General features: G+C 41.7%; 1 protein-coding gene across 1 annotated transcript in view; it reads right to left on the bottom strand.

The window, feature by feature from the left end:
* rsrc1 (arginine/serine-rich coiled-coil 1) overlaps positions 1–25,085 on the bottom strand; it is a 120,413-nt gene that overhangs the window by 59,424 nt on the left and 35,904 nt on the right. Inside the window, exons 5-6 of the mRNA XM_035154616.2 lie at positions 18,777–18,813; positions 3,793–3,844 (exon numbers count right to left, since the gene is read on the bottom strand). Of these exons, the coding sequence (XP_035010507.1) occupies positions 3,793–3,844; positions 18,777–18,813 (89 nt within the window). The remainder of the gene's footprint in view (positions 1–3,792; positions 3,845–18,776; positions 18,814–25,085) is intronic.

The raw sequence follows: 25,085 nt of genomic DNA, 5'->3' as shown, positions 1-25,085 counted from the left end.
CTGAATTCTTGTCTCATCTTTTGATCCTGAATCCAAATCCGAATCCAAAACTATTAACCAAACAGTATATAATAGTCACAACTGTAAAGCATATGCAGAGCAGCTCAACATACTACAACTATATTAAAAAAATCTTCCTACCAACTCCAGCCAGGTGTCAAAATGGCAAACCACCAGAAAAAGCTAATTCACACCAGTGGGCACCTGCCAAGTTCAAGCCACTGATGAGATCTTAAGGACTGTTTGTTTTGCTGCTGTCAAAGGTTCAAATGGGGAGAAGCCGGTTTTGATGACCCCTGGCCCTCAGGTCCTTAGTGGGTGTTCTGCAAACACTCCCTATTGATGTGTGGATAAGGAGAGGCCCACTGCGCACAGCGATCATGCTCATTTGAGTGGAAACGGACACCGCTATGAAAAGAGCCAAGAACCTACCAAGTGGCAGGAAAGAAAAGAGTATTATATACACTTAGGGGTGTCATGGCTGTGGTGTGTGTGCATGGAAGTAAGTAGTTCTGAGTGCTTTATATCTGAGGAGGACTAATACGGTACATGAACATTTCTGATATATTTTTTGAAACATGTACTACTGACAACCTGACAGGTGTCTTGTCTGAAGGTGCTCACTCTTCAGTTTAGGAGACAACAGAGAAACAGAACAAGACCAAACAAATGAGGGTGCTACATAGTAGGGAATACAGTATGTGGCCAACAAATACAGCCAAGTGTGCAGGAGATCTCCTCGCAATCTGGCCATTGCATGATGGGAGAAGTTCCCTGATCAAGGACATGCAGAAAAACTAAATGATCTAATCGAAAAAATTAAAGAATCAGTATAGAAGTAGTTCTAATATTTTATGCTGGATATTAAATGAAAAAACATAGCTTTTCTTGACAGTAGCAAACACTTTTGACAATCAAATATTCCAGAATGGAGGATAAATACTGCGATCAATACCTTAATTTAAAATGTGTGTGTTTAATGCTTATATTTCATTGATATGACAATAAAGCTTGTTATAATTTATATAAAAGTATGTGCCTACAAATTATTTACATTACAAATAAATCAATGATCGTATCTTATTACTGATGAAATTAATAAATGAGTTTGTCATGGAAATATGGTGTGTAGTGTGTGTGTATGTGTTTAATATGTAGGCCAAGCAGGAAGTGACCCATAAACATATCCATCCAGCTCTTTCATTGGGGGCCAGTGTTGCGCTCCTCCTCATCCCACTCCTCACACACACATACACACTCACTCAAAGCCCCCAGTGAGCACAAAGCAGGCCAGCGGGCCAGCCGAGGGGGCTCATTACAGGTCCACAGAGCCCCCCAACACAAAGGCCTGAGCCGCTTTAGCCATGGGATGATCTGCTCTCTACTGACTAGAGAGAGTCCATAGACGGACAAAAGGAGGGAGAGAGGGAGGGGATGGGAGAGAAAGAGGTAGAGGAGAGCGGAGAAGAGGAGAGCCGCGGGCTTTAAGGATGTCAGGAGACCCCGAGAGAGAAAGCCTGGCGGGCGCTCAGAGAGGAACGCGGGGAAAGGAGGAGGAGGAGGAGGCTTAAGCTCCACGGCTACGTCAGGACATTAACATTCACACAACCTCCCAACATCTGCTGCTTCCTTCTCGCCCTCCATCCCTCCCTCTTTCCATCCCTATCTCACTCGGGCCGCTAACAACCCTGGAACAAAGACAGTAAGATAGACAGTGAGAGCACGGATAGACGGAGAGGGACAAGAGAAAGGAAAATCCAAAATAATAAGTGAGAAGAATGGATTTATAAGATTTGGCAGGAAGGGACTTTGCAGCCATGGGGTCAGCAAAAACCCTAATATTTTGAATAATGCAACCATGATTGAAATTAGTGAGGGTTACTCACTAAACGGAGAAGGCAGCGAGAACAAGAGAGAAATTAAAAGATACATCAGTCTGAGTCCCAAATATAAACTGCTTTATCAAGTCAAAAACTGTTCTCCGTTTTATTTTACTGTGGGTCATTATTAGCGATATGATCACAGGCACTTGAAGGCCATATAGAGACAGGCCTGGGCTCTCTGGTAAAGAGACGATATTTGACTGAGCCATAAACCTGTTCTTTTGGAAGCCTTCGGGAGAGAGAGGAAAACCAGAGATGTGTCCGACACATTAAACCTTCTCCTGTAGCCCTGCCGCTGGCTCTGGGCCTGTGTCTGCACCAGTCTGGCCCACTGCACTCAAAGCCACATGCTCAATTTTATGATGCCTCACTAATATTAGTATAACATTAACCTTGAGGTGGCAGGCAAGGGATGTGCGACATTCATTAGAAAACATATTTGAGCAAAAGAAAACTTAGATTTCTCAAAGTAAAATCATCCCCACATCAGAATAACAAATTCACACATGCAAACTAATGTAAAAAAGTATAATAAAGTATGTAAAAAACATCTTTCACAAAGTTAAAATCAGTGGAATCACAGCAGGGGATCGGAGTGTTGTTTGTTGACCTACAGTAAGACTGAACAAGTCTTATGTGAGGTAAGTGTGTGGCTGCTGGGTGCTTTATAGATGATGTATAGATGCCTGGTTCTTTCATATATTTCCTGTGGTGAAATTAGAGCTCTGTCCTGAAGTGCTGGGCTGCATATGTGTGTGTGTGTCCTGTGTGTGTGTGTGTGTGTGACTGTAAACATGAAGACATCTTTCTCCACAGTCAATCTCTGCCTGTCACATCTGGCTCGCAACTCTACCCCTCGAATACACACTGGAATATATACACCGCGTGCATGGTGACATCTATGACTTATGTACTGGGAGGAGTGTTTGAAATTAAGCTGCAGTGAATATGAGCCCAGAAGCACTCAAAGCCAAGGGTGAGTGTGTGTGTGTGAGTGAGTGTGTGTGAGGTTGTGGTGGCGAGTGCAGGGAGGGGTGCTGAGACTGGGAAAACAACCATGAAGACCATTCAGAACCACAATGGAGATCCCAACACACCAATCAGCCACAATATTAAAACAGGTAACTGGTTTTAATGTTGTAGCTGATCTGTGAATGAGACTGTGGCCTGGTTCATGTAGGTATTTTGTAGCCACTTTGGAGAGATGTGTGTAAATGATATATTATATATACATTTTTAGGGGACAAATATCCAAATCTACGATTCGGTTCTATCTGCTTTTTTATTTACTTTTTAGGAGGATGGGATTAACTGAAGTTTTCCCTCACTCATGACTTGAATGTGCATGTGGGGGTCTCTGGAATACTATTCATCTTAGGCTAACTTTAAATGAGGACGGGATCACTTTATTGTGATGAAACCAAAATAAACATGAGACACTTGTGGGTTGAAGACTTTGATGACGGTCTGCACCTTCACGTCTAAGGCCATGGTTCTACTGGTGCCACTAATGCTTGCACTATAAGAGTACTTGGTTAGGGTTAGGGGGGTTAGGTTCATGCTTCCTGTCATCGAAGGTTACAAGTTAGAAGTTGTACTGTATTTCCCAATATATTTATATTATAAATACTTGCTATAATGCATATTCCAAGGGGGTATGATTATGACAGAAAGCAAATGTAGTTGAAAAAACTAAAATGCAACGAGGGGAAAGTGGAGGATCAACATCCAAAAGGCACGTATCTACACTGAAAATAAGTGATGCAGCACAGTACAGACACACTGAGGACTCTCTAAGCAGTAGTCACACACCGCCTGCATGTTAGCATCCCGGATGTGTGAGTGACAAGACTGCGTTTCTTTCTGAACCACAATGACAAAAAGAGAAACTGACTCATCATGGACTTACCTGCAGCCTGAAGGACCATGTGCATTCGAACTTTGGCCTGTTCTGCTGGAGTCTGCAGTAGAGTGACAGAGAAACAAAGAATAAGCCAACAATGATAATGTGATATTTTAAGTTTCATATATTTCTTGGCCAGCCACATAAAAGAGCCTAGAGCCAGTACGGGCTCAGTGTGTTGCTCGAGGGCACACCAAGCAGGAAAGACACAACTCAAACATTTTCCAATTCACCCTCTTAAAGGATGATGCAGCTGTTTGCATTCCCACCCTGCAGCTCTGAGATATCACAGAGCTCAGTTCATGACAGGACAAACAGCCTCCACACTTAACTGCATCTATGTAATCTCGCTCTAAAACTGTTGCGTCCTTTAGGGCTGAAATATATTTTACCCATGATAATCTTTAACAGCAACCATTAGAGTGAATGTTCTCTTAAACTGTCCTCGTGGAGCACCGGGGGAACACTTCGCCGAGCTGCTGTAGTCTAGTCGTTTGTAAAAAAAAAAAAAACGGCTCGTGAAAAACAGAAAGCAACAACATCTCTGACACACCAGGGAGAATCAATGAGGAAGAGATGAAGAGAAATTTAGAGACAAAGGGAGACAGAGAGAGAAGGGAGAGGAGAAGAGAGAAAACAAAAGCTGCTGTAACAAGTCTTTGGAGAGTTGGATAAGAGGGCACAGAGAGCACATTTTAGAAAGATCACAGCCAAAGACTCAACACATTCCCCTTCCCATCATGTGTGTGTCTGTGTGTGTGTTATATGTGTGCATCAGAAGTGCTTAGCGGGCATCAACGGGGGGAGGGCCTTGTGCTTTGACAGCTGTATTGGGAGGTGAAGCCCTTTTTTCCCTGACATGCCCTCAAAAGGTCCTTGCAGTAATTCCAATATCACCGCTATTAGATTTGAGGGTCTTAATTGTCAAGGAAGAATGATGGCTACAACAGGGCGTGGAGCTATAAAAGGCGAGTGCGCCGCAGATTGCTCTCGGAGGTTTTTCTCGCCGCTGCCGTGGCACAGCGGCCCTCGTTACCATGCAGCGGCGGAGACTGTGTAGGATTAGAGAGAAATTAAATGCTAATGGGGATGGGATCTGAATCCGCTGCCTGGGAGCATCATTTAGGCGACAGGGCCGGGGTGTCGCTGACAGGCAGCGCTTCCTCCCTCCCTCCCCCTTCTCCTCCTCTTCCACATATAACCCGACTCTTCCTACCACCATCCCTTCTCCGGGCTCCCCACCCCACCCACAGCAAAAAATCTGATTTATCAAACTGTAAACTTGTCACTTTGTAAAAATGTCACTTTTCGATGGCAGTCAGGGAAATATAATGACCCCCTTTAATGTAGCGATGTCAGGGTGCTGTATCCTAGATGGAACGCACATCAAGGCACTGCACAGACACAGACTGACACGCACTTAATGCAACATGGATGGGTGTGTATGTGTGTGTGAGTGCGTGTGTTGTGCGTATCCCCTGTAGCAGGTGACACGGTGGATCATGCTCACACTGACTCGCAGTGCTCGACAGCTGAAATTACCAATCACTATTATGCAGAAGAAGAGGAAGAACACTTGAGGCCTTCACCCACACAGACGTACACACACACACACACACACACACACACACACGCACACGCACACACACACACACACGCACGCATTCCATTCCCTTTTATGAAGAAGTGATTAGAGCACATTTCTAGTCTATTTTGTTTCTTGCTTCTTGGCATCTCTCCTGTACATGGGTTAATGGCTTTATTTTAGAGCAAATGGACAGATTACATGCTAAAAAATTAAAGTCCTGGGTGGGATTCGAACCCTATTAAATGGTACGGGACTTAGCCTGCTGAACAATTAGAACGACACAGACATCAGTCTTGGAACAACCAGCCATTTAAAGCAATAACACACATCACAGCTTAACTAACCTGTGTGTGCCGTGCAATCATCTTAGTTACAGTTTATTACGACGCCCCCCCCTCAGTAATTACATTAGCATTTGTTTACATTGGCCTTGAGGCATGTGCAAGTCCATGCATCTTAAATGCACGAATACAAACACACACACACACGCACATGCACACACATACATTGTGCTCCCAGTTCTTTTCAATCACACAAGACAGGACACTGCTGCTTTCAAACCTCTTGCAATTCTTACAACACTAATCTGCGATGTCAAAGCAATTATTTCTTATCACCTGTAAAAGGAAAAAACACCTCAACGCCAATTTTAGTTGCAGTGGAGATTATTATATTTTTGCCATGTGTGACTCTGCATTGATTTAACCTTTTTTTTTGCTGCAACTAAATGTTTTTTCTATTATCAATTAATCTTTGGATATCTTTTCATAAAAATGTGAAAGAAATTATGTAAGAATATGAATCTTCTTCAAAAGTCCAAATTCCAAACATATTCAGTTAACTATACTGAATATTTGGCATTTTTGCTTGAATAATGACTAAAACAATTATTTGATAATCAAATTAGTTAAATTGTCGATAGAGATGTACTGATTCAACATTTATTTGATTGGCACTCATTAAATAAGGACAGAAAAGAGAGAAAGTGTGCACTTCCTGTCTACACAACTATGTGGACGCTATAACAGTCAAATTACTATCCAAGTTATGTAAAAGGCATTAGAAGTCAGCTCACAACTAAGCAAACATACACGTAAACCCGAATCAGTACTCAAAAAAATTGAGGCAATCAGTTGCCACAATTTTAGTTTTTAAGACCTTGAATATTTGGAGTTTCAGTTACATATAATTTTTGATTACAGTTAAATTAAATAACTGATTAAGCCAACTCAAAAGTATCCATTTGCACTGCTCAATGCAATAAGTTAACAGAACTCAATAATTTTAAGTATAGAAACCAGGTATTTCATGTTCAATAAACTCTGTTTTAGTTCATTTTCTAATCAGTTCATTACTTACAAATCAAAAATTGACTTTGTAAAACTCTCAAAAAAACTCTGGAAACTTAAAATATTTGTTGCAACTGACTTAATTGCATTGATTAGTACTAAATTGAAAAACATCAAATTAAAAGTACTTTTTAGTCTTTTTTCTAATCAAAAGACTGGAACGTGTGAATATTTAAACAAAAACAAAAACATTACAAATAAAATAAAAAACGATGGCAAAGGCACAATTTGAGCCATCTTTGTAAACCTCTCTCTCTCTCTTCATTACTTTTAAAATCAACATGTGCAAAGGCAATGCAGCATAGTTTTGGTTTAAATCTACCAACCACTACCTAACTCTTAAAGGAATAGTTCCCAGAAAAACAAAAATTCACTAATTATCTACTCCCAACCATGCCGATGGAGGGGTGGGTGAAGTGTTGGAGTCCACAAAACACTAGTTTTTTTTATGTGTGAAGAAATGATGCCCATTTACTTCAATTATATGGATTTGGCTTCACCCCCAAAAGCATAGGGGCGATCAGATAATGAGGGAATTTTCCTTTTTTCGGGGAACTATCCCTTTAATGTAACACTACATATCACAGAAATTTAAAAGGAAACTTTGCCACTGGATCTCCAATCAGTGCTGATGGTAACTGTAGTCAATCGATGCAATAAATTCCTCAGTGTGTGCCATTCTGACCGAGAAAGACGAGATCTCCTGCTGGATAATCTGTTCTTCCTGCATCAGTGATGTCACAGTGAGGATGTTGGTGTTCAATAAGAAATACTGGTTAATTCAGCTTGGATTTCTTGTGACATTCTCTGGCTGAGCATTTTTGTCACCTGACAGTATTGACCGACAAAGTAATAGGCTTAAGCTAGTGTGGTAATACACAGCAACACAGTTGGGTGTCAGAGGCTTGAGTGCAATGCATCTTGATAGATGTAAGCAGTGCCTGCATTGCTTTGAAAGTGGAAGAACTAATTTTGTCCTTCTTTCTTGATTAATATAGCAGCACTGAGGAATTTATGCCCTTCGCTTTTTTACTAACTGAACATCTACATAAAAAATGGCAATGTTTCACTTAAAAATATACAATTACAAGTTCAAAGGCAGTGTTTACTTTGTACAATGTGGCTGAAAGCCTGTAGAGTACAGCAGATATTTGAACATCAACATTTGAAAAGAAGTCATCACAGTTAATGAAACATTCATGTTGTGGATGAGGCCCTTAACTGTGAGACTCCTGAGTCCTCTATTCTTTGTTAGAGCTCGAGTTTTACATATATATATATATACACACCATCAAATAATTGTTGAAAGTTGTCAGTTCGGTTAACAATTTACACTCATCCAGACCAAGTCAAATTTTACAGCTTTTGGATTATGTTGGACACTTTTTGATTCTGGACATTTTTTTCTTTTCCCTGAGTTTTCCTTATCCTATTTTATTTCGAAACAATGCTCCTTGTGTGTCTCCATCTTTATTCCCTGTCTTTGTCCTGTTCCCGCGCTTGTGATTGTCTTCACCTGTGTCCAGTCATCCTGCCTCCCTGTCTATTTAAGTCTCTGCTTCCTGTCAGTTTGTCTTGTTCCCCTCGTCCCTCTCAGTTCTGCTTCTCTGTCTTTTCTCTGTTCCTTGTGTTTCTCTGCATGTTTAATATTGGCTCTTGTGTTTTGTGCCTTGTTTTACTCAGCCTTGATTAAAATACATTTTAGTTTTTCACCTTAACCTGGCTCCTGAGTCAAATCTGTCTTTGTTAAATTCAACATTTACTTATTCTGTAAATGATGTTGAAAAACGAGATTCATGAGTACCTATGAATTTATAGATTTAAGTAGTGGTTACACAATCTGCCAAAAGTTAATGTAAATCAAAATTAGTGAGTTAAATACACACTAAAAAGGAGAATATCATACCGGCACTCAATATGTTTAAGTAGAACTTTTAAACAAATATGTTTCCACTACCTATTCCAATTAATGAATTTGAGCATTCGGCTTTACAGTGTAATGATACAGAAACCACACACAAGTGCACACATGGCATTTCATGTTTCTTTCTTCCCAACGTACTCTTTATTTTTCACTCTAATTCACACGTGCACGCCTGCCTCCGCTGTGTGTAATTCATTAGTAAACAATAAAAAGGCGTTAATTGTGCTCCCCAGAGACAGATCAGTGTCCCCCCCCACTGGGAGAGAGGCACCCGCTGCATCTGATGTGGCTTCGCCTCACAATTAGAACCGTGCCTTTTCGACACACACAAACAAACATGAGACACCGGGAGAGGGACTCTGTGTGTTTGTGTGTGTGTGTAAAGTACTGGTGTGTATTTGAGATAAGCAGCATTTTAATACACCATGTGGAAAGAGGGGAACAAGAGCAAGACAAAAGATGAGGCAGAAAGTTGCTTTTGTTTTCTTCAGAGCTTCAGGAAGATTTGTAGACAAAAAAGGAGAGTGAAGAAGAAGAAGAATATGGACATGGGATCAGACACCATCTGATATCAAGAAAGATTTTTTTTCCCAGAGCCATTTATGTAGTTAACGGACTGTACTTACTGTGAATCACGGTAATTTACTTACACACGCACACAGACACTATCGGCTAAGCTGCTGTGCAATGACCTATCCTGCTCCGTTGGAGTAGATTAGGGTTCGGCGTCTCTCTCCAGGACAGAACAACATGAAGACCAGAAGAGTTTCACATGTTTCCCGTGGTTTTGCTCAAGAAAAGCTTTTACCAAAAGAGCCTGGTAAAGAAGTTCAAATTCAACCCATACTTTCCTTTCCTCTGCAGACCTGGGTGATCGCTGTCCCTACTCGACCAGCACTTCAGCTGGAGCACACAAATCCTTTACATGTTGCCCCCCTGTTGGAGCATCTGAGTGTTCATGTCCCCAGACTTTGAGATACTTGTATATTGAGCCAATATGCCGAAACAATGATAATAACAGAAACCATTTTCATGAAATCTGTTCATGAATGGTGTGGGTGCAGTTCCTTTTTCTTTTCCACTCACTTTCCTCCTGTTCAAGTAGCTGTCATAAAGGAATCTACTATTACTGGGCTCCTATTGCTAAGCACTGATACCCACACCCACTTGACTCAGTCTAACTCTTGCCTAATATGTGACAGGAAGTCCAGCAGGCTCGCAGTCGGCCTCCAGCTTGTTCTCTTACTTCACCACAGCGACGACAGACACACTGAGACGTGCTTCGCTGAGCCTGAGTGCCCAGCGTCTGTCCCATTAGTCAAAAATAAACACATCCCATTAGGAAAATAAATAACCCTCACTCCACTTGGTAAAAACAATGCCACACTGTGTATAATGAGGCGCTGCTAGCAGAAAGTTTAAGATACTTGTAGTCATGCTCCGCTCCAAGGGACTGTTATTATTATTGTTATTATTGGACTTGAGGCTGAGCAGACAAAGCAAAGTGTGGTGGGTTGACAGATGAATAAATGCCTGTTAGTGCAGACAAGGATAAGTCGAACAAAGGTCAGATGGGCCATCTCCGGCCAGATTGTGGTCAGCAGGTCAAACTGTCTCACTAAGTAGTTTAGTCTCTCTATCAGAGCAGTCGATTTATGACTGAGCAGAAACCGACAGGAGAAAAACAGATAAGGATAAAACTCCAGTGCTGCAAAGACTTTATAAGAAAAAATAGCAAAAGCAACGCATGCACACACTTCTCTGCTTCAACTCCCTGTTACTTTTAGTCACCCTGTCCTGACATAATCTAGGCCATCCCATTTGTTTTGTGTCATCATAACAACCATGTTCAGTTCGAGTCACTCTGCCGGGTCAAGTGAGGAATGAACAAGAAACTGAGAAAAGTGTGGGAAGAGACACGAGGGGAGAGGGCGGGACGAGGAAGCAATGAAGAGGTTGACAGAGTCTGTGGGTCAGAGGGAGAGTGTAAAGCACTGCTGGTCTGCCTGATGATTAGTTGAGCTCTGGAATCGACAGACACGGTGAACTGGCAGCTCCGAGGAGCAGCAGCCAGTGCAGCTCCACAACTCAGAACAGAGCATCACACGTGCTAAAAAGATTCCCACTGACAGTGACTAAGTGAGAAGAAAAAAACCTAGTTTAAGGTGAACTGGCAGGGATTGATAAAAGTTTTAAGTGATAAAAACAGATTTTTACAAGTCAAATTGTATTACAGTATAATAAACTTGCTCTCATTAATTATTGAATATAATTTAACACATTTAGCAGGTTTGAATGTTAACCATGCAGCAAACACAAATCTGTCCTCTTTACTTGGTCCTATTTTTGTATTCTACATGTTTACTCATTATAAATTATGATTAAATAAATATAACTGATGTACCTACGGTTATTTTCTGAAGGCATAACAGTTGAGCAACAGCATATTCATCCTCTTATTTTATACCTCTCCAATTTTAGAACATTGTCCTAGGTTCTTAATAACAGTAAATATTTTGACAATCTTAGCCACTTGTCACTTTTACCATTAGTTTTAAAACTACTACAAGCTTCAGTTTCCTTATTGCAGAGATAGGACAAATCACTTAAATCTTGTGTACGTACAAATGTTAGTATGAGGAACAACATTTTATAGACTGCTGCATTTGTCCATGCCCTCATTGTCAAGTAAAAGACAAAGGTTAACCCCCAAAAAGTGCATTTCGCTGATGCTTTTTATACAAACCATATGACCCCTCAACGTTACTTTCGGTTGTAAAACAGGTATCTTATATAGAAACCGTAAGAAATTTATCAGTAAGGTCATAGTTTCAGTCGGATTCGGAGACTTATCTCTATATCACATTTATCCTGTTTCACATATCCAACTGAAAAAGTAAAGAATCCAAATAAACAGTTTCAGACGTCCTAAAAAAAACAAATCTTGAAAAACGATGGGGTATCAGGGAAATCATTAGTCCATCTACTGTGACATAAATCTAAATTACACCACTGTAACCATCATTATCTGTCAATAAACAGTTTCAATATACACATACGCAGACGCCCACCTCAGCGAACTCTCTTTATGCTGGAGTTGATATGCTCAATATTCATCTCATTATATTTTTAAAGTATTCATCTGTTTCCATTTTCTTTCATTTGTTGCATTTCGCTCAGGCTTCCTCTGCATCTCCTCCTCTTCCCACCCACACCCCAGCCGCCCCACCGCACCCAAACAAACACACTGATATATCCCATACCCAAAAGAGGACAGGGGAAAACAGAGCCCCTGGAAAATGCAATATTTCTGTTTTTAATATCGAAGTCTATAAGATCAGGGCAGAGATGGGTTCCATGGCAATATGTTTATTTATATATTTTATAAGGAGGCGAAAAAAATCTGCCTATCAGTGTATGTATTTGGGGGGCCTGGGCCACTGTATCTAAGCTCATCTTATATGAAAAATAATGTTGTGTATGGCTATACTTTTATATATATAATGGCAATATGGGATCAGGGCTCTTTTACAATGTGCCATACTTCAGGCTAGGGCTAACAGCATTTTATGGCCCGCCAGCAGTTCATCTTCATGTCTCAGGCAGGCAGGAGCACTGCATAATAATGTCGTTTCCTGCCCCCAAATGCTATTTCACAGGCCGGGGCTCATTTCTCAAACTTCACCACTTTTACAATTTCCCAAACTTTTATTCCCGTCATTATTACCAACAAGATTTCATTACGTATTTAGAATGTAAACAAGTCTGAGTAATGACACTCCCCCGTCTCCCTGGAATCATTCCCGCTGATGGCTCTGCCACTATCTCGGGGCGCGTGTATTCATACAGACACACAAAGTACAAACACACATGCACGTGCGTACAAACACAAAAAAAAAATCACCCACACGCACTGCGGATTGCCCACATACGACCGCACTAACATAAACTGCCCCGGCTCAGATACAAACTCAAAGGCAGTAATTTACTACCCCATGTGCATATGCGTGTGTGTGTGGGTGCGCATGCATGTATGTTTCCGATAAAGGGGGAGGTGGTGGGGGGGTTAAGGGGGGGGAGACGGAGAGAGTTTTATACTCAACTCACATAAATCATGTAGAAGAAAAATGAGCAAATGTGCAGGCTAACTCATCTTCTCCCCATCCGGAGAAAATGAAATTCACTGGAATACCTATCAAAACTGCAATCATCCAGAGATAATATCTTCTTTGGTCTATCTGCACTTTCCGATTTAATTTCCTCCATGCCCTTGACATCCAGCGATACCATTAAGATGAAGCACATACAGTAAGGGAGTAGTTCTCACGTTTTGATATATGAGATCGCTGCGCTTAATGTAATATCATCATTTGAAAATTAATGCAATCTTTCTTTTGTTTGGGGGGGCGATTTTTTCTTTTTTGGGGGGAAACACTCGAGGAGTGAGCCGCAGCGAGACAGCCAACAAGATGGAGAGCGAGACAGTGATGGGGTCACATGAAAAGCAAGTGATATGCGTGAAAGGAGAGACACTTTGTATTTTGTGAAGCCCCCCCCTCGCACCCTGCACGCCGCACCCCGTGCCAGAATGACATGCAATTACGTCTGGGCCTGCCCCGTGTCAGAGGTCACTCAAATTACTCCATCATTTAGCCGCGCCGTCGAGATTAGAGAAAAAGAGAAAGAGAGACCCCCCTCCTCCCCTCCACCTATGCTCCCACGTCCTCCCTTCCCCCCACCGCCACATCAAATATCATGAAATCATTAGTGTAATAAGCATGGAAATCTGTTTGCCGATTATCAGCACCCCCCGTCTTCCATTATCTGTCCAGAATATCTCTCTCTCTCTCTCTTTCTGGGCTGTTTTCACCTCTTTATCCTCTACAATCATATTAGAGACGAAGAAATACAAAGGAGGAGAAAGAGAGACACAAAGAGATAAAGAGAAAGTGTTTGATGAGACAATTACAGTTTGACAGCAAAGACACAGGCACAATAAATTAAAGAAACAATTACAAATAATTATATTTCTGAGCTGTGAACTCGTCTCAACGTCTCCCTTTTCACTGAGACAGCTCTGGGTCATTTCAGTGTCATACTCAGTGATGCTGGGTTTGTGTGTGCCGTCCTCCTGACTACAGCTGTTGGTCCCTGTCTGTCAGTGAAGGCCAACCAAGCTATTTGCCTCAGTAAACTCTTCAACCCTCTGAGGGACATGCGGACGACACCAGTGGTCCCTGAAGCGATCCATGTGCACAACTGTCTGGTGACGTGTCAAAAAAACCAACAACTCCCCACTCGTCTTTTCCTGCTCTACCCTTTTGGAAAAGACACTTTTTTCATAGATAAAATGTTGATGCAATATTTCTTAAACAAATATAGGAGTCGAGGGACGCTCACCCAAGAGTAAAATCCAAGGGAGAAAGATAATGTACAGGCTCATCTTCGTTTATGGTTTTGAACCCACTTGTTTACACCTGTGTAAATAATAACTGAGAAAACAGAAATCTCAAATATTAATTATTTAGTTTTTATCATTTTACTATTTTATGTTGTGACTATTAGAACAATATGAAAAAGTTTTGAGGGTGAAGCTGGGGGATGCGTTTGTGTATTACTTTATAAAACCAATATATTATTTTTATCATCAATATTTTTACACCCTGAAGATATTATTCGTCTGTTTTAACATTTTAATAGAGCATATTTGTATATAGCTTGTTAGAAGATCTAAAAGCAAGGATTTTCTCTGACACCAGGCTTCGACAATGACCAAACAATTGAGCTGATTGTGTAAAACTAATATCCTGTGCCGGAGAAGAAAAAGTGTCGAGAAAATAAATCTGTCCAGGAAAACTTGGGAAACTGCCCCTGACCCTCTCCCCCACTGAGAGTTAAGATTTGAATTCAAGCTTTTGAAGGATGCAGAAATACGTGGTGTCACAAAAATAACTATATCATTATTATGTCTCCTGATCTGCCGATGTGCATTTTGAAAATGTTAACTAGATTAATTCTGAGGTCTCCTTTCAAATAAATCCATGACTAAATAAGCCCTATTTATAAAACTGTTGGTCCTATAGACCATTTACAAACAATCTAATTCAAACAATGTTGCTGTTTGATTGATAATGAGAATAAAAGCAGAATTATACCCAAAATCTAACTTTCAATTGACCTTATTATTGGATTTAAAAAACATCTCCAATGGCCTAAAAAGACAAGAAATTGTAACGAACCCTCCCACATGACAAAATTTAAATTCTGTTTTCTCTAAATCATCATCTTAACTAAACTAGCAACACTAGATGAACCTGTAAACCAGCCTCTCCTGCCTTCTAACATCATGTCTTATTCAAACTAATGAAACATCTCCCTCTCTCTTCTTCTACCCTACAGTGTGTGTGTGTGTGTGTGTGTGTGTGTGTGTGTGTGTGTGTGTGTGTGTGTGTGTGTGTGTGTGTGTGTGTGTGTTGGAACGATGGGTACAGCTGCTGGTTGAGCCAATAATCCTGATGAGGCTGATTCTCCGTGTATTGATTGAGCTGCTGGCTTTCTTCTACTTCGCTATGTGAAGCTGTGCATCTGGACTGATTGGCTGCTGTAGGCCACCTCTTTTACTTTTTCGCTCCATTTCGCCTCCCAGAGCGAGGAATCGTTCAATTCAAACTGAGGCACTTGTGTACGTGTGTTCATGTGCGTGTGCGCCTGGATGCATAAGTATGTGCGTGTACAAGAGCCGAACTATCGCAGAGCACTGGGAGCAATTAACTTCAGTCTTTTTTCTCTGCATCGCTACTGATCGTGAGATTCAGTCAATCTGCTGAAAAACAAAAAACAAACGTGAACAATAAAACAAACCTCAGACCACATACATCTTAATTGCCTACCTAATTAGCGCTCCAGTCAATCACTCATACAGTTACTTTAACAGGAGGACGTAATGTTAGCATTCATCATGAAAAATCAAGCACCGGAATAATTTGAACAGAAGCTTGATTTTCACATCACTGTGAAGATTTAGCAGATATTTAGTTTGTTATGAATAAACAGTGGAGCACTTACTGAAAACCCACTGTTAATGGTTCAAATGAATATCAGGAAGTAATTATTATATCCACAAAAACTTTGACAGAGAGCGGGTGCAGCCTGGCGACACTAATCTCAAGAGCGGAACATCAACGAAAAAGTCATAAATGCCTGTTTAGTAATCGCCAGAAATATGTGAGAAGTAAAGACGGATGCAACATTTCGAACAGCCCTGCAAACTCTACCTCAGAGGGGGACGAGCTCCATTATTTACAGTTCTCTGTCCCGAATCGTAATCAGGGTCTTGCGCTCCCCAGGCAGCTGACGACTGGGGTGCAATCTCCCCATAAGCACAAACACACCCATAAATTCAAACTGTCCGTATTCAGGTTGGCTATTTAAAATTCCCTATACACAAAAAAATGCACTGGTAAACATACCAGTGTGTGTTTGTGTGTCTCCCCGAGTGTGTAAATGTGTAATGTTCAACTCCTGAGCTATCCTGATGAGTATAAAGACACAGCGGCAACTAAAAAAAATCTAACACAAACATGCTGTAATCTGTCCCTATAGGTCCACTTAGTGCAAAAACTACAAAAACAATACACGGAGATGCAAACTGGCTGCACTAACCCCTGCCAAGAAACCTAACATTAACACAAACATACTTGTGTCTGCAAAAGCAAACCTTGGTAGACCATGACTGAGTAAAAGACAATCTGGTGTACATCCCTCAGTACTGCGGTGCTATATAACCTCAGTGAATTAGTATAAAATGATGCATTTATATACAATTCAAGGTGGATTTGGCCAATTATGCGTGCAAGAAGTATTGACACACACAGTGATACTTGCCTGTACTCTCACTTATTGAAATGAGTTCACATTCCTCCATTTGCCTTTAACAGGAGCACTCACGTCAACACGAGACAGAGGCGTCCTAATGTTTGCCAAGATATAACTGCCCATACATATATTGATTAACGCCGTTTATGTACGTAACCCTCTCCTGAATTATTTACACCACCTTTTATGGAGCACAACATCCATCACACCGATATACCCAGGCCATAGACATCATGCACTATATTTAACATCAGTCACTGCATCCCAGGGTCCGGATTCTGGCGCAGAAATCTAAGGATCGTGTAGTGACTTCGAAAATGTGCACAGCGGGGGCACAACATAATTGAACGTACAATAGATTTAGTTGGCATTTCTACAACACAGAGCAAAACGATGTGTTTACCAATCACGTTAGACCAGGGATAGTCAATTACAATTTAGAAAAAATGACAAACGTGATTCAGTGCATTATATTGAGAAATGAGTTGTATCGTTGTGTGTTCAACCTATGACTGTTGAAAGTATAATATTTATGGTCAGTTTTCACAGTGCAATGGAGGAATTATAAATAAGTCCTCTAATAAAAAAAAAAGCTTTTTTCTCATATCACGTAGAAAATTAAACACATAACAGCAACTTTTTAAAAATGTGTACGTTAAAATAAAGTGTGAATTAAGTTTCGGTTATTCTTTATGTTAAAAACACGCTGTTTTTACTGTCTATTTACCCTTCTCTCATCTGTCCGGGTCTGTCCACCAACTCTGATCGGAATGCTCATTGGAATTCAAAGTTTTGTTTGGCTGAGTGTCGTCATGTGAGATGATTTACAACGTATGCAGTTGGTCTCTGAGTTTCCTGGTCTGCTAAACCATATCCCGTATAGGCTGGAAAAGTACAATTTGGACAATTCTTAATAATTTAACAGTCATAGGTCAAGGTGCTGATAGGATGGTGTTTGAATCCAGACCTAACCACAATCTAGGTCTCTAAAACAAAAAGAAAAAAACATGTACCCAGGTGATGCTTCTCTATCACACACCGTACGTTCTCAAACCAGAGCACAAATGCTTTAGATAAATTATTAAATGTGTGGTAACTGTAACATCTATGGAATGAATGCACTTTGGGCAAAACTTGAAACGGTATTGATGTAAACAATGAGCAGAAACCTGTGAAAACCCAGTCTGCACAGACACAAGTCGACTCCCACTTCAATCAGTGGTCTGAATACACTCAATAATAACATTACGGAATAATTCTGCATCTTAACGTCGAAATCTGAGGTCAACTGTGTCTGATCTGTCGCTTGCTGTAGTGGAGAGTTAACGTTGAGTTGCTTGAATTCCGGGGTCACTCATTTGTGTGGCATATTCAGGGTCATTTGCGTAGCACGTGGTGGGGCGGGGGGGGGTCATTTGCGTAGGGTGCTGGGACCTGCAGTTTTAGTATGCAGCGAGGCGAGGGAGGGGAGGGCATGCGACATCCACAGAGAGCCGGGACCCTCGCTGACCCCTGTCTATAATTCATCCCCTGGAATATGGGGCACATCAAACCTTGGTTCTTTCCCACCCAAAAAGAGAAGAGAGAACCTCTTCACTGTGTTGCACGGCACTATGACCCCGTATTAAAGCAAGTAGCAAGAGAAACCTGGGAAACGTTCGCCATTAAATTTTCAGGGCTGTCCCAGGAGAGCGTTTCCAGCAGGCCCTCAATTCATGGATGGGAGACGACTGAAGAAAGGCCCCATGCTGACAGGAGGAGGGAGAGGAAGAGAGAAAGGGTGTGTGTGGGTGTGTGTGTGTGTGTGTGTGTGTGTGTGTGGTGTGTGTGTGTGTGTGTGTGTGTGTGTGTGTGTGTGTGCGCGCATGCGCATGGGTCCAATAGTTAGTCTTTCATATGTGTGCAAACAGGTAAACATGCAAGCAAAACTCTGTGCAAATATCCACAATTAAACAACAAAACAGAGAGGATAACCTGTGTGTGTGTGTTTGGGAAGGACTGGGGATAAATGAAACACTGATATAAAAGCCGGACCAGGCCCTAGGGGAGACGCCACCCTCCCTCTATTCCTGTTTGCTCTGTTTTCTCTGTCTCTCTCTCTCCCTGCCTGTTAGCTGCAGGTATTCAGCTCCAATTCCGGAGGTTTCATTAGGAATGCAGATATCAAAGTGTGTGAGTGAGTGTGTGTGAGTGTGTTAGTGTGTGTGTGTTTGTGCGTATGGCGGATAAAAGGGGGGTGTCGAATGGAACTTACCAGATGTTCTAATCTCGCTTTGATGTTCGCGGCATCCCTGCAACACAACAACACATTTCCCGCACTGTAAATAAAGTGCCGACACAAAACGTCATTTAATGAAAAGAGCATTTTTTGCAGACACACACAAACACACAAGAAAACCTGAGAGACAGCAGAACAAACTCTATTCAAGTGTGTTTTATGCACATTTATGAACTAATGTCTGAATATTTTAAGACATATAACTGGAACATTACCTGTGGCTACTTCTGACAATGGGATAACAGCTAACAATTATTTTTCTTATTATTATTCTATATTTTCCAGATCACTCGATACATTTTTTGGTCTATTGAATGGCAAGAAAGTAGCATCACAAGTTGTGAAGAACAAGACAATGTGAATGTGAACTATCTCTGTGTCCGTGTGTGCGTTTGCGTGTGTGTGCGTGTGTGTGTGTGTGTGTGTCAGAAGCTGAAACCAGTGACTTTCTGTTAATTTTCACTCACGAAATGACTTAAACCAATTATCATAATGGTTGCAGATTAATCTTCCGTCAGTAGATTAATCGACTTAAGCATTTCAGCTCGAGCTGAAGTAAAGTCAGCAATAGTTTAACAATCAAACCCTTGTTTTGTTTAAGTTTAAGTTTAGTTAAGTGAGCTGGATCGAAATGGTTGTGAGAGAAAGTGACATCAAAAAGATTTTGGTTAATTAAAAGAAGAAGAAAAAACATAATGAGGAATTATCATAATTGTCAACCCCTCAGACCCCTGTGCTGTGTGTGTGTGTGGGTGTGTGTGTGTGTGTTTGCATCAGTGCCAGACAGAGGTGGACTAATATTGTCGCCCCACTGCTGGCAGCCATAATAATAATTTCCAACTACAGAGAAGAAAGTGGGAGCTTATTATCTGTGAATTAATAAAAAATGTGCGTATGATTATGAGGGAGGCAACAGCAGAATGGCGAGCTGAGGAAGTGGTGGAGTAGGAGGAGGAGGTGGAGGAGGAGGAGGAGGGGAGCAGTCGGTTTTAAAAAGAGCAAATTGGCAGTAAATAATAGATGCAATTTTGGCACATTTCAAATTTGCAGCAGTGGAAATCAAAAGATCAAGAGAACACAAACAGCCCCCGTCCCCGATCCCAGCAGCCCCCCCATCCAACTCTGGCCCCCATTACTGACAACTCCACCCTGGCCGTGGCGTATCACTGTGTGTGTGATTGTGTGTGTGTGTGTGTGTGTGTGTATGCGTGAGCACACTGAGAGGAAGGAAAGCTTATCGACAGGCAGTTGCTAATGCAGCCGGCAGCATCACAGTGTAAATCTACACCATCTCTAAAATTACATACTGTCTAATCCATCCCATCCTCCACCCACCTCCCTTCCTCCATCCATCCATCCATCCATCCATCCATCAGGCCATCCATCAGGCCATACCCAGTGTGGCCACAAAGTTAAGCCTTTACCACATCTTTACCATTTCTAAATAACGGTCTGAAGGAGAAATGGGAGCAAACGTAACGATAAAAGAAGAATGTGGTGAAGGAGGGATGTTTGCTTGTTTATTCTGTGCTCCGTCAATGAGCCACATGCAGACAAGTCAACCACTTAAGGCAAACTTCATCTAGCTGTAATTACATTACATTCTGACAAACACCCCGCCACATTCATTATACATGATGGGCGCCCGGCAACCAGACAGCAAGACATTTGTTACCGTGGTGACAGTGTGTGTAATCCGCTAATGAAGCGCAATTAGTGAGAAACAATCTAACACAGGGGAGACGCAGCGCTCGATCCCTCCTCCTCCACTCATTTCCCTTTTGCTTTTTTCTTCCACCTCTCTCTCCCCTCGCACTCCTTCTTACAACCACATCTTATTTCCCCCCCTCCTATCTTTTATTTCTGTGATTCAACCTTTATTAAGCTCCTCACTTGCATTTAATCTCCCTCTCTTTCATCCGTTGTCCTGACTTCATCAAGGGCAAGCTGTCCAGTGCTGTCCGCACCAGGGCCGAAGGGATCACTCAATCCATTAGACACATTCGGCGCACGCAAGCACACGAACACACACACACACACACATTTTACATCCTCATCTCTTTTCCAAACATCATATAATCTGCTGAGGTCTTCAGGGACAGAGCTTTCCTTTTCTCCTTATCTCCCTCATCCCCCTCCCTCCCTCCGTACTCTGGGCCTTCAACGCAGAGGCAGCATCGATTTCTGAATTACGCCACAATATTAAATAATTAATATACTTGCCATGATTGATGTTTTGCATTAGGCCAATATTAGGTTATCAATCAAAATCCACTTGGTTTAATGTAATAATATTGAAAATGTGTCAGTGCCTGTTCATCCAATTTGTAGTGGAGGCAGGCCAGATAGTAATGGTGGTGTAGCACAAGGCCTCAGAAGACACTGTGGCCTGCTTATGACGACCATAGGAGAACATTATAGACTTGGCAGAGGGAGGGGAGTGATGGAAGGAGTGATGAAGAGATGAAGCAGACTGACTGGTTCACAATATGCTGCAACAGGCTCGGCCACAGTCACATCATGTAGCTTAGTTTCTTATCTTTATATACAGTCTATAGGGTCATCCTGTTTAAATGTTAAAGGATCTTCAAGGAAAATGTTTTACCTTAAATCTTTCTCAAAATGTCTGTCAAATAAATGTCACGTTTGATCATTTAGTTATTCACTTCAAGCTGGAAGTTACTGCTGCAACAGGGCAGCTGAGGCTCAGGAGGTAGAGCAGGTTCTCCACTACACAGAAGGTCATTGGTTCAATCCCCCAGACGTTATAGCAGACACAGAAAAAACCACAGGTAAAGCTGACATGTCGCAATCAGGCGACCTTGAGTAAAATTGGTTTGTTTTCAGCGTTTGAACATTGTGGGAAACATTTTGGATAATGTAAATACACAAACAAAATGTATAACCTAGGTCAAGTCCTTTTTAGACATTTTAATGAAAAATTGTTACACATTAGATCTTTAAATTGTAATATTTTGTGTGGACTACATCTCTTCTCCTTTTGAAATAGTTAAAAGCCAGAAGGACAGACAGCCTGACTGAGAAAGGCAAGTGAAGGGGGGCAGAGGCTGAGACAGAGAGAGAGTAATGTACTGTTTTTCCAAGAAGCGGCAATTAGTTATCTGGGGTCAATTAAGTAAAACTGGACAAACAAGTATGAGTGTTAAACGGAGCACTGGCAAGGTCAATACTGACCAATCCAACACTGGATCCATCACACTGACGGCACTTTCCTGCTTTCTCGTTCCAGCTCTCTTTTTTTTTCTTCTCCTCTCCTTTTATCCACTTCAATCGCCTACTTTTCCTCCCGTCGTCTCTTCCGTTGATACTTTCTGCCTCTCTCGGTCGCTCATTGTGCGTGTTCTGCGTGTCCGAGCCCGATTCCGTCTCCTGCACTCTAACGAGGATCTTTAAGCTGTTGCCTCGTCTTACCTCATCTCCCTCCCTCTGTCTCTCCTCACCTGTCATTTTGCCCTCTCCCAATCACCCACTTGCCTCTTTCTCTCCACTCTCTCCCTCACCCCAGCACACCACACCCTCCCCACCACACACCCTTACAAAACCCCTGCGCTCTTGCTAGCAGACAATTAATTACAGCGCCGGCACCAGATGAGTTGTCATTTGTGGTCAAGTTTCTGATAATTGCATTAGGTCTTCAGGTTCTTTCAATATGCCCTGCCCTTCTTTTCCATCACCCCCTCTCTTCTTCTTTCTCTTCCGCTCGTGACTTGAACCCCCCCCCACCTCCTTTCTCTTCCTCTCCCACCACCCCTTGACACGGCCAAGATGAATATCTTTAGTCAGTCAATGGAGGCGACAGAGGGACTTAAAATGCAGAGGCAGTCATTTGATTTCCAGCTGACAGAGCGGCCCATTAGCCCAGCACTCATCAGCCATGCATTACCTCTCAGGGCCGCTGTCCTGTGTGGGGAAGCTTTAACCCTTTCACTGTCCACTAGTGGCCATGTTTACCACATCATATCGGACTTAATGTAACAGGCTCTCATCCACAGGCCAGATTAACTTCTTTAACTGTCCGTATAAGTGACGGCAAATACTTGACTGTCCTGCTGGTAGCAGACGTATTGGTCAATCAGAATTAATTTGCTCCTATAGTGTGCAAGTATTGTAGAGGAATTAACATTTTTGAAATAGTTTTGCATTGATTTAACAACAGTTAAAAACTTGAATGGCACTCAGTAGAGTGCATAACTCCACCAAGGCCCAAAAGTCTGCTAAAATTCAATCAAGCTGGACCAAATTTCAGACACTCTGATATCAGTTGCAGAAATGTCAAATGTTTGTCATAAAGATCCATGAATTATTCCCTGAGAAATCTGTAAAAAGTTTGAAAATGTCCTATTTCACGATGTTAAAGAAAGTGAAAAGAAAAAAATGTGGATCTGCCCGTTTGTTCGAATTCGCACCAAAATTGAATGGGTTCTTTACTGACCCACACAACATTCTTTAAGTTTAATGATAAACCATCAAGTTTGTCAAATTTACAGACAAGCGCAGATGAAAATATAACTCTCTTGGCGAACTTAACAAAGCACAAATGGCGAATGAATGAGATTTGCCATTTGCTAAAAGTCATAAAGAATATTGATAACAGTGTTGCACTGGCCTGTACATCTGCCATATTTGAACATATAGCTGCATGCTTTTGCATTCATATGAGTGCAAAAGTTTGCAGAAGTTTTCACCTGTAAACCTGTGAAGGTCACAGATTGACTATGTTCGCTGAAAGGATAGAATTTGTTTTCATTCTGTGATAAATATGGCAACTATTTTCCAGGGGTCCAAAATTAAGCTGCATTGGACCACATGCAATTTTTTAAACCCTTGAATGTTTTGGCTATTTTTTTAAATACCACATTCAAAATGTTAACCATGCTGATTTGGTATCTTTGGTAACTTGACATAGTATATCAACATATAGGAAAAAAACAACAAAAAAATCACAAAGGCATGACTCGTGAATTGATCATGCTGTCCTGATTGTTGATTCCAGAGAGCTACCGTGTATCTTTCTCCTTTACTTGGCATACAAAACATTCAGACCTTCGGCAGCCACTCACACATCCAACTGATATCCGTCACAGATACTGGGGAGAGGAGCAGAAGCGAGAAGCATCAGGGGGGAGACAGGACACTGTAATACTGTGAAAGAGACATTCATAAGAGAGAGTGAGTGTGAGAGAGTGTGAGTGTGTGTTTATCCCCATTTGCCACAGTTGCAGGCCTTGTCAAGCGTGTCATTGAGCATTCATATGTTGTTTGATAGAATGGCAGGCGTATTTATTAAAGAGTCGATGTGATGGGGACACCAGAGCAAGCATACCCACACTCACACAGATAAAACACACAATGCACTAACACACAGTCCACATCAGTGACATCTGCCTGTTCAACTAATAGAAGGCAAAAGCAAGATATTAAGCAGTTGAGGGAGGGACACACACACACACACACACACACACACACACACACACACACACACACACACACACACACACACACACACACACACACACACACACACACACACACACACACACACACACACACACACAATAATACAGGGAGCTCAGCTTTCCTGCAGGCCTGATTGCCATCTCCATGGCTCCTTTTTAACAGGGCTGCCAATTGAAATTGAAATTGTATTTTTTGTGTGTGTACTATCAGAGCTACCTCTCAGGGTTTTATAGAGCTATGAGGAGGGTTAGACAGACACACACACACACACATGCACGCGCACACAGGAAGGGATAATGGAGGGGTAAGTCACGGGCTGTCACTCTTCCATGCACAACACACAAGAGGGAACAAAACACAGACTTATGCTTCTATGCTTTCTATGTAATTCAGCATGTACGCACCCGCGCACACACGGGTACGCAAGCTGCCCCTATTCCCAGTGGAGGGGGGCTGTACTTTAGCATAATCCCAAAATGGTAGAGAAAAGCAGTCCATTAAAAGTGGGGCTAACAAATTCTGCATTTTATGTTTCGCTGAGGGAGGGTTAAGTGCAGTCAATAAAAAAGTCAGAAAAGGAGGAATAAGAAAGGATGAAGTTGATTTATGTCAGGCCTCTCTGCTCTCTTTGACACACACACACACACACCTGTTCATATGTGGCCCATATCTGACACCTGGAAAAGGACGAGTGGACGGACACACTTGGAGTAATGTCTTAAAACTTTGCCGGGCTTCTAACAGAGGAGAGTTTGTCTCATGATTACTTAGCATCACTAACAATAATTTAAAAAAACCTGGAAAAGA

This window comes from Hippoglossus stenolepis, chromosome 4 (assembly GCF_022539355.2).
Source record: "Hippoglossus stenolepis isolate QCI-W04-F060 chromosome 4, HSTE1.2, whole genome shotgun sequence".
Taxonomy (NCBI): domain Eukaryota; kingdom Metazoa; phylum Chordata; class Actinopteri; order Pleuronectiformes; family Pleuronectidae; genus Hippoglossus; species Hippoglossus stenolepis.
Note: the sequence above shows the minus strand (reverse complement) of the source record. Positions and strands in the feature narration are given on the sequence as shown.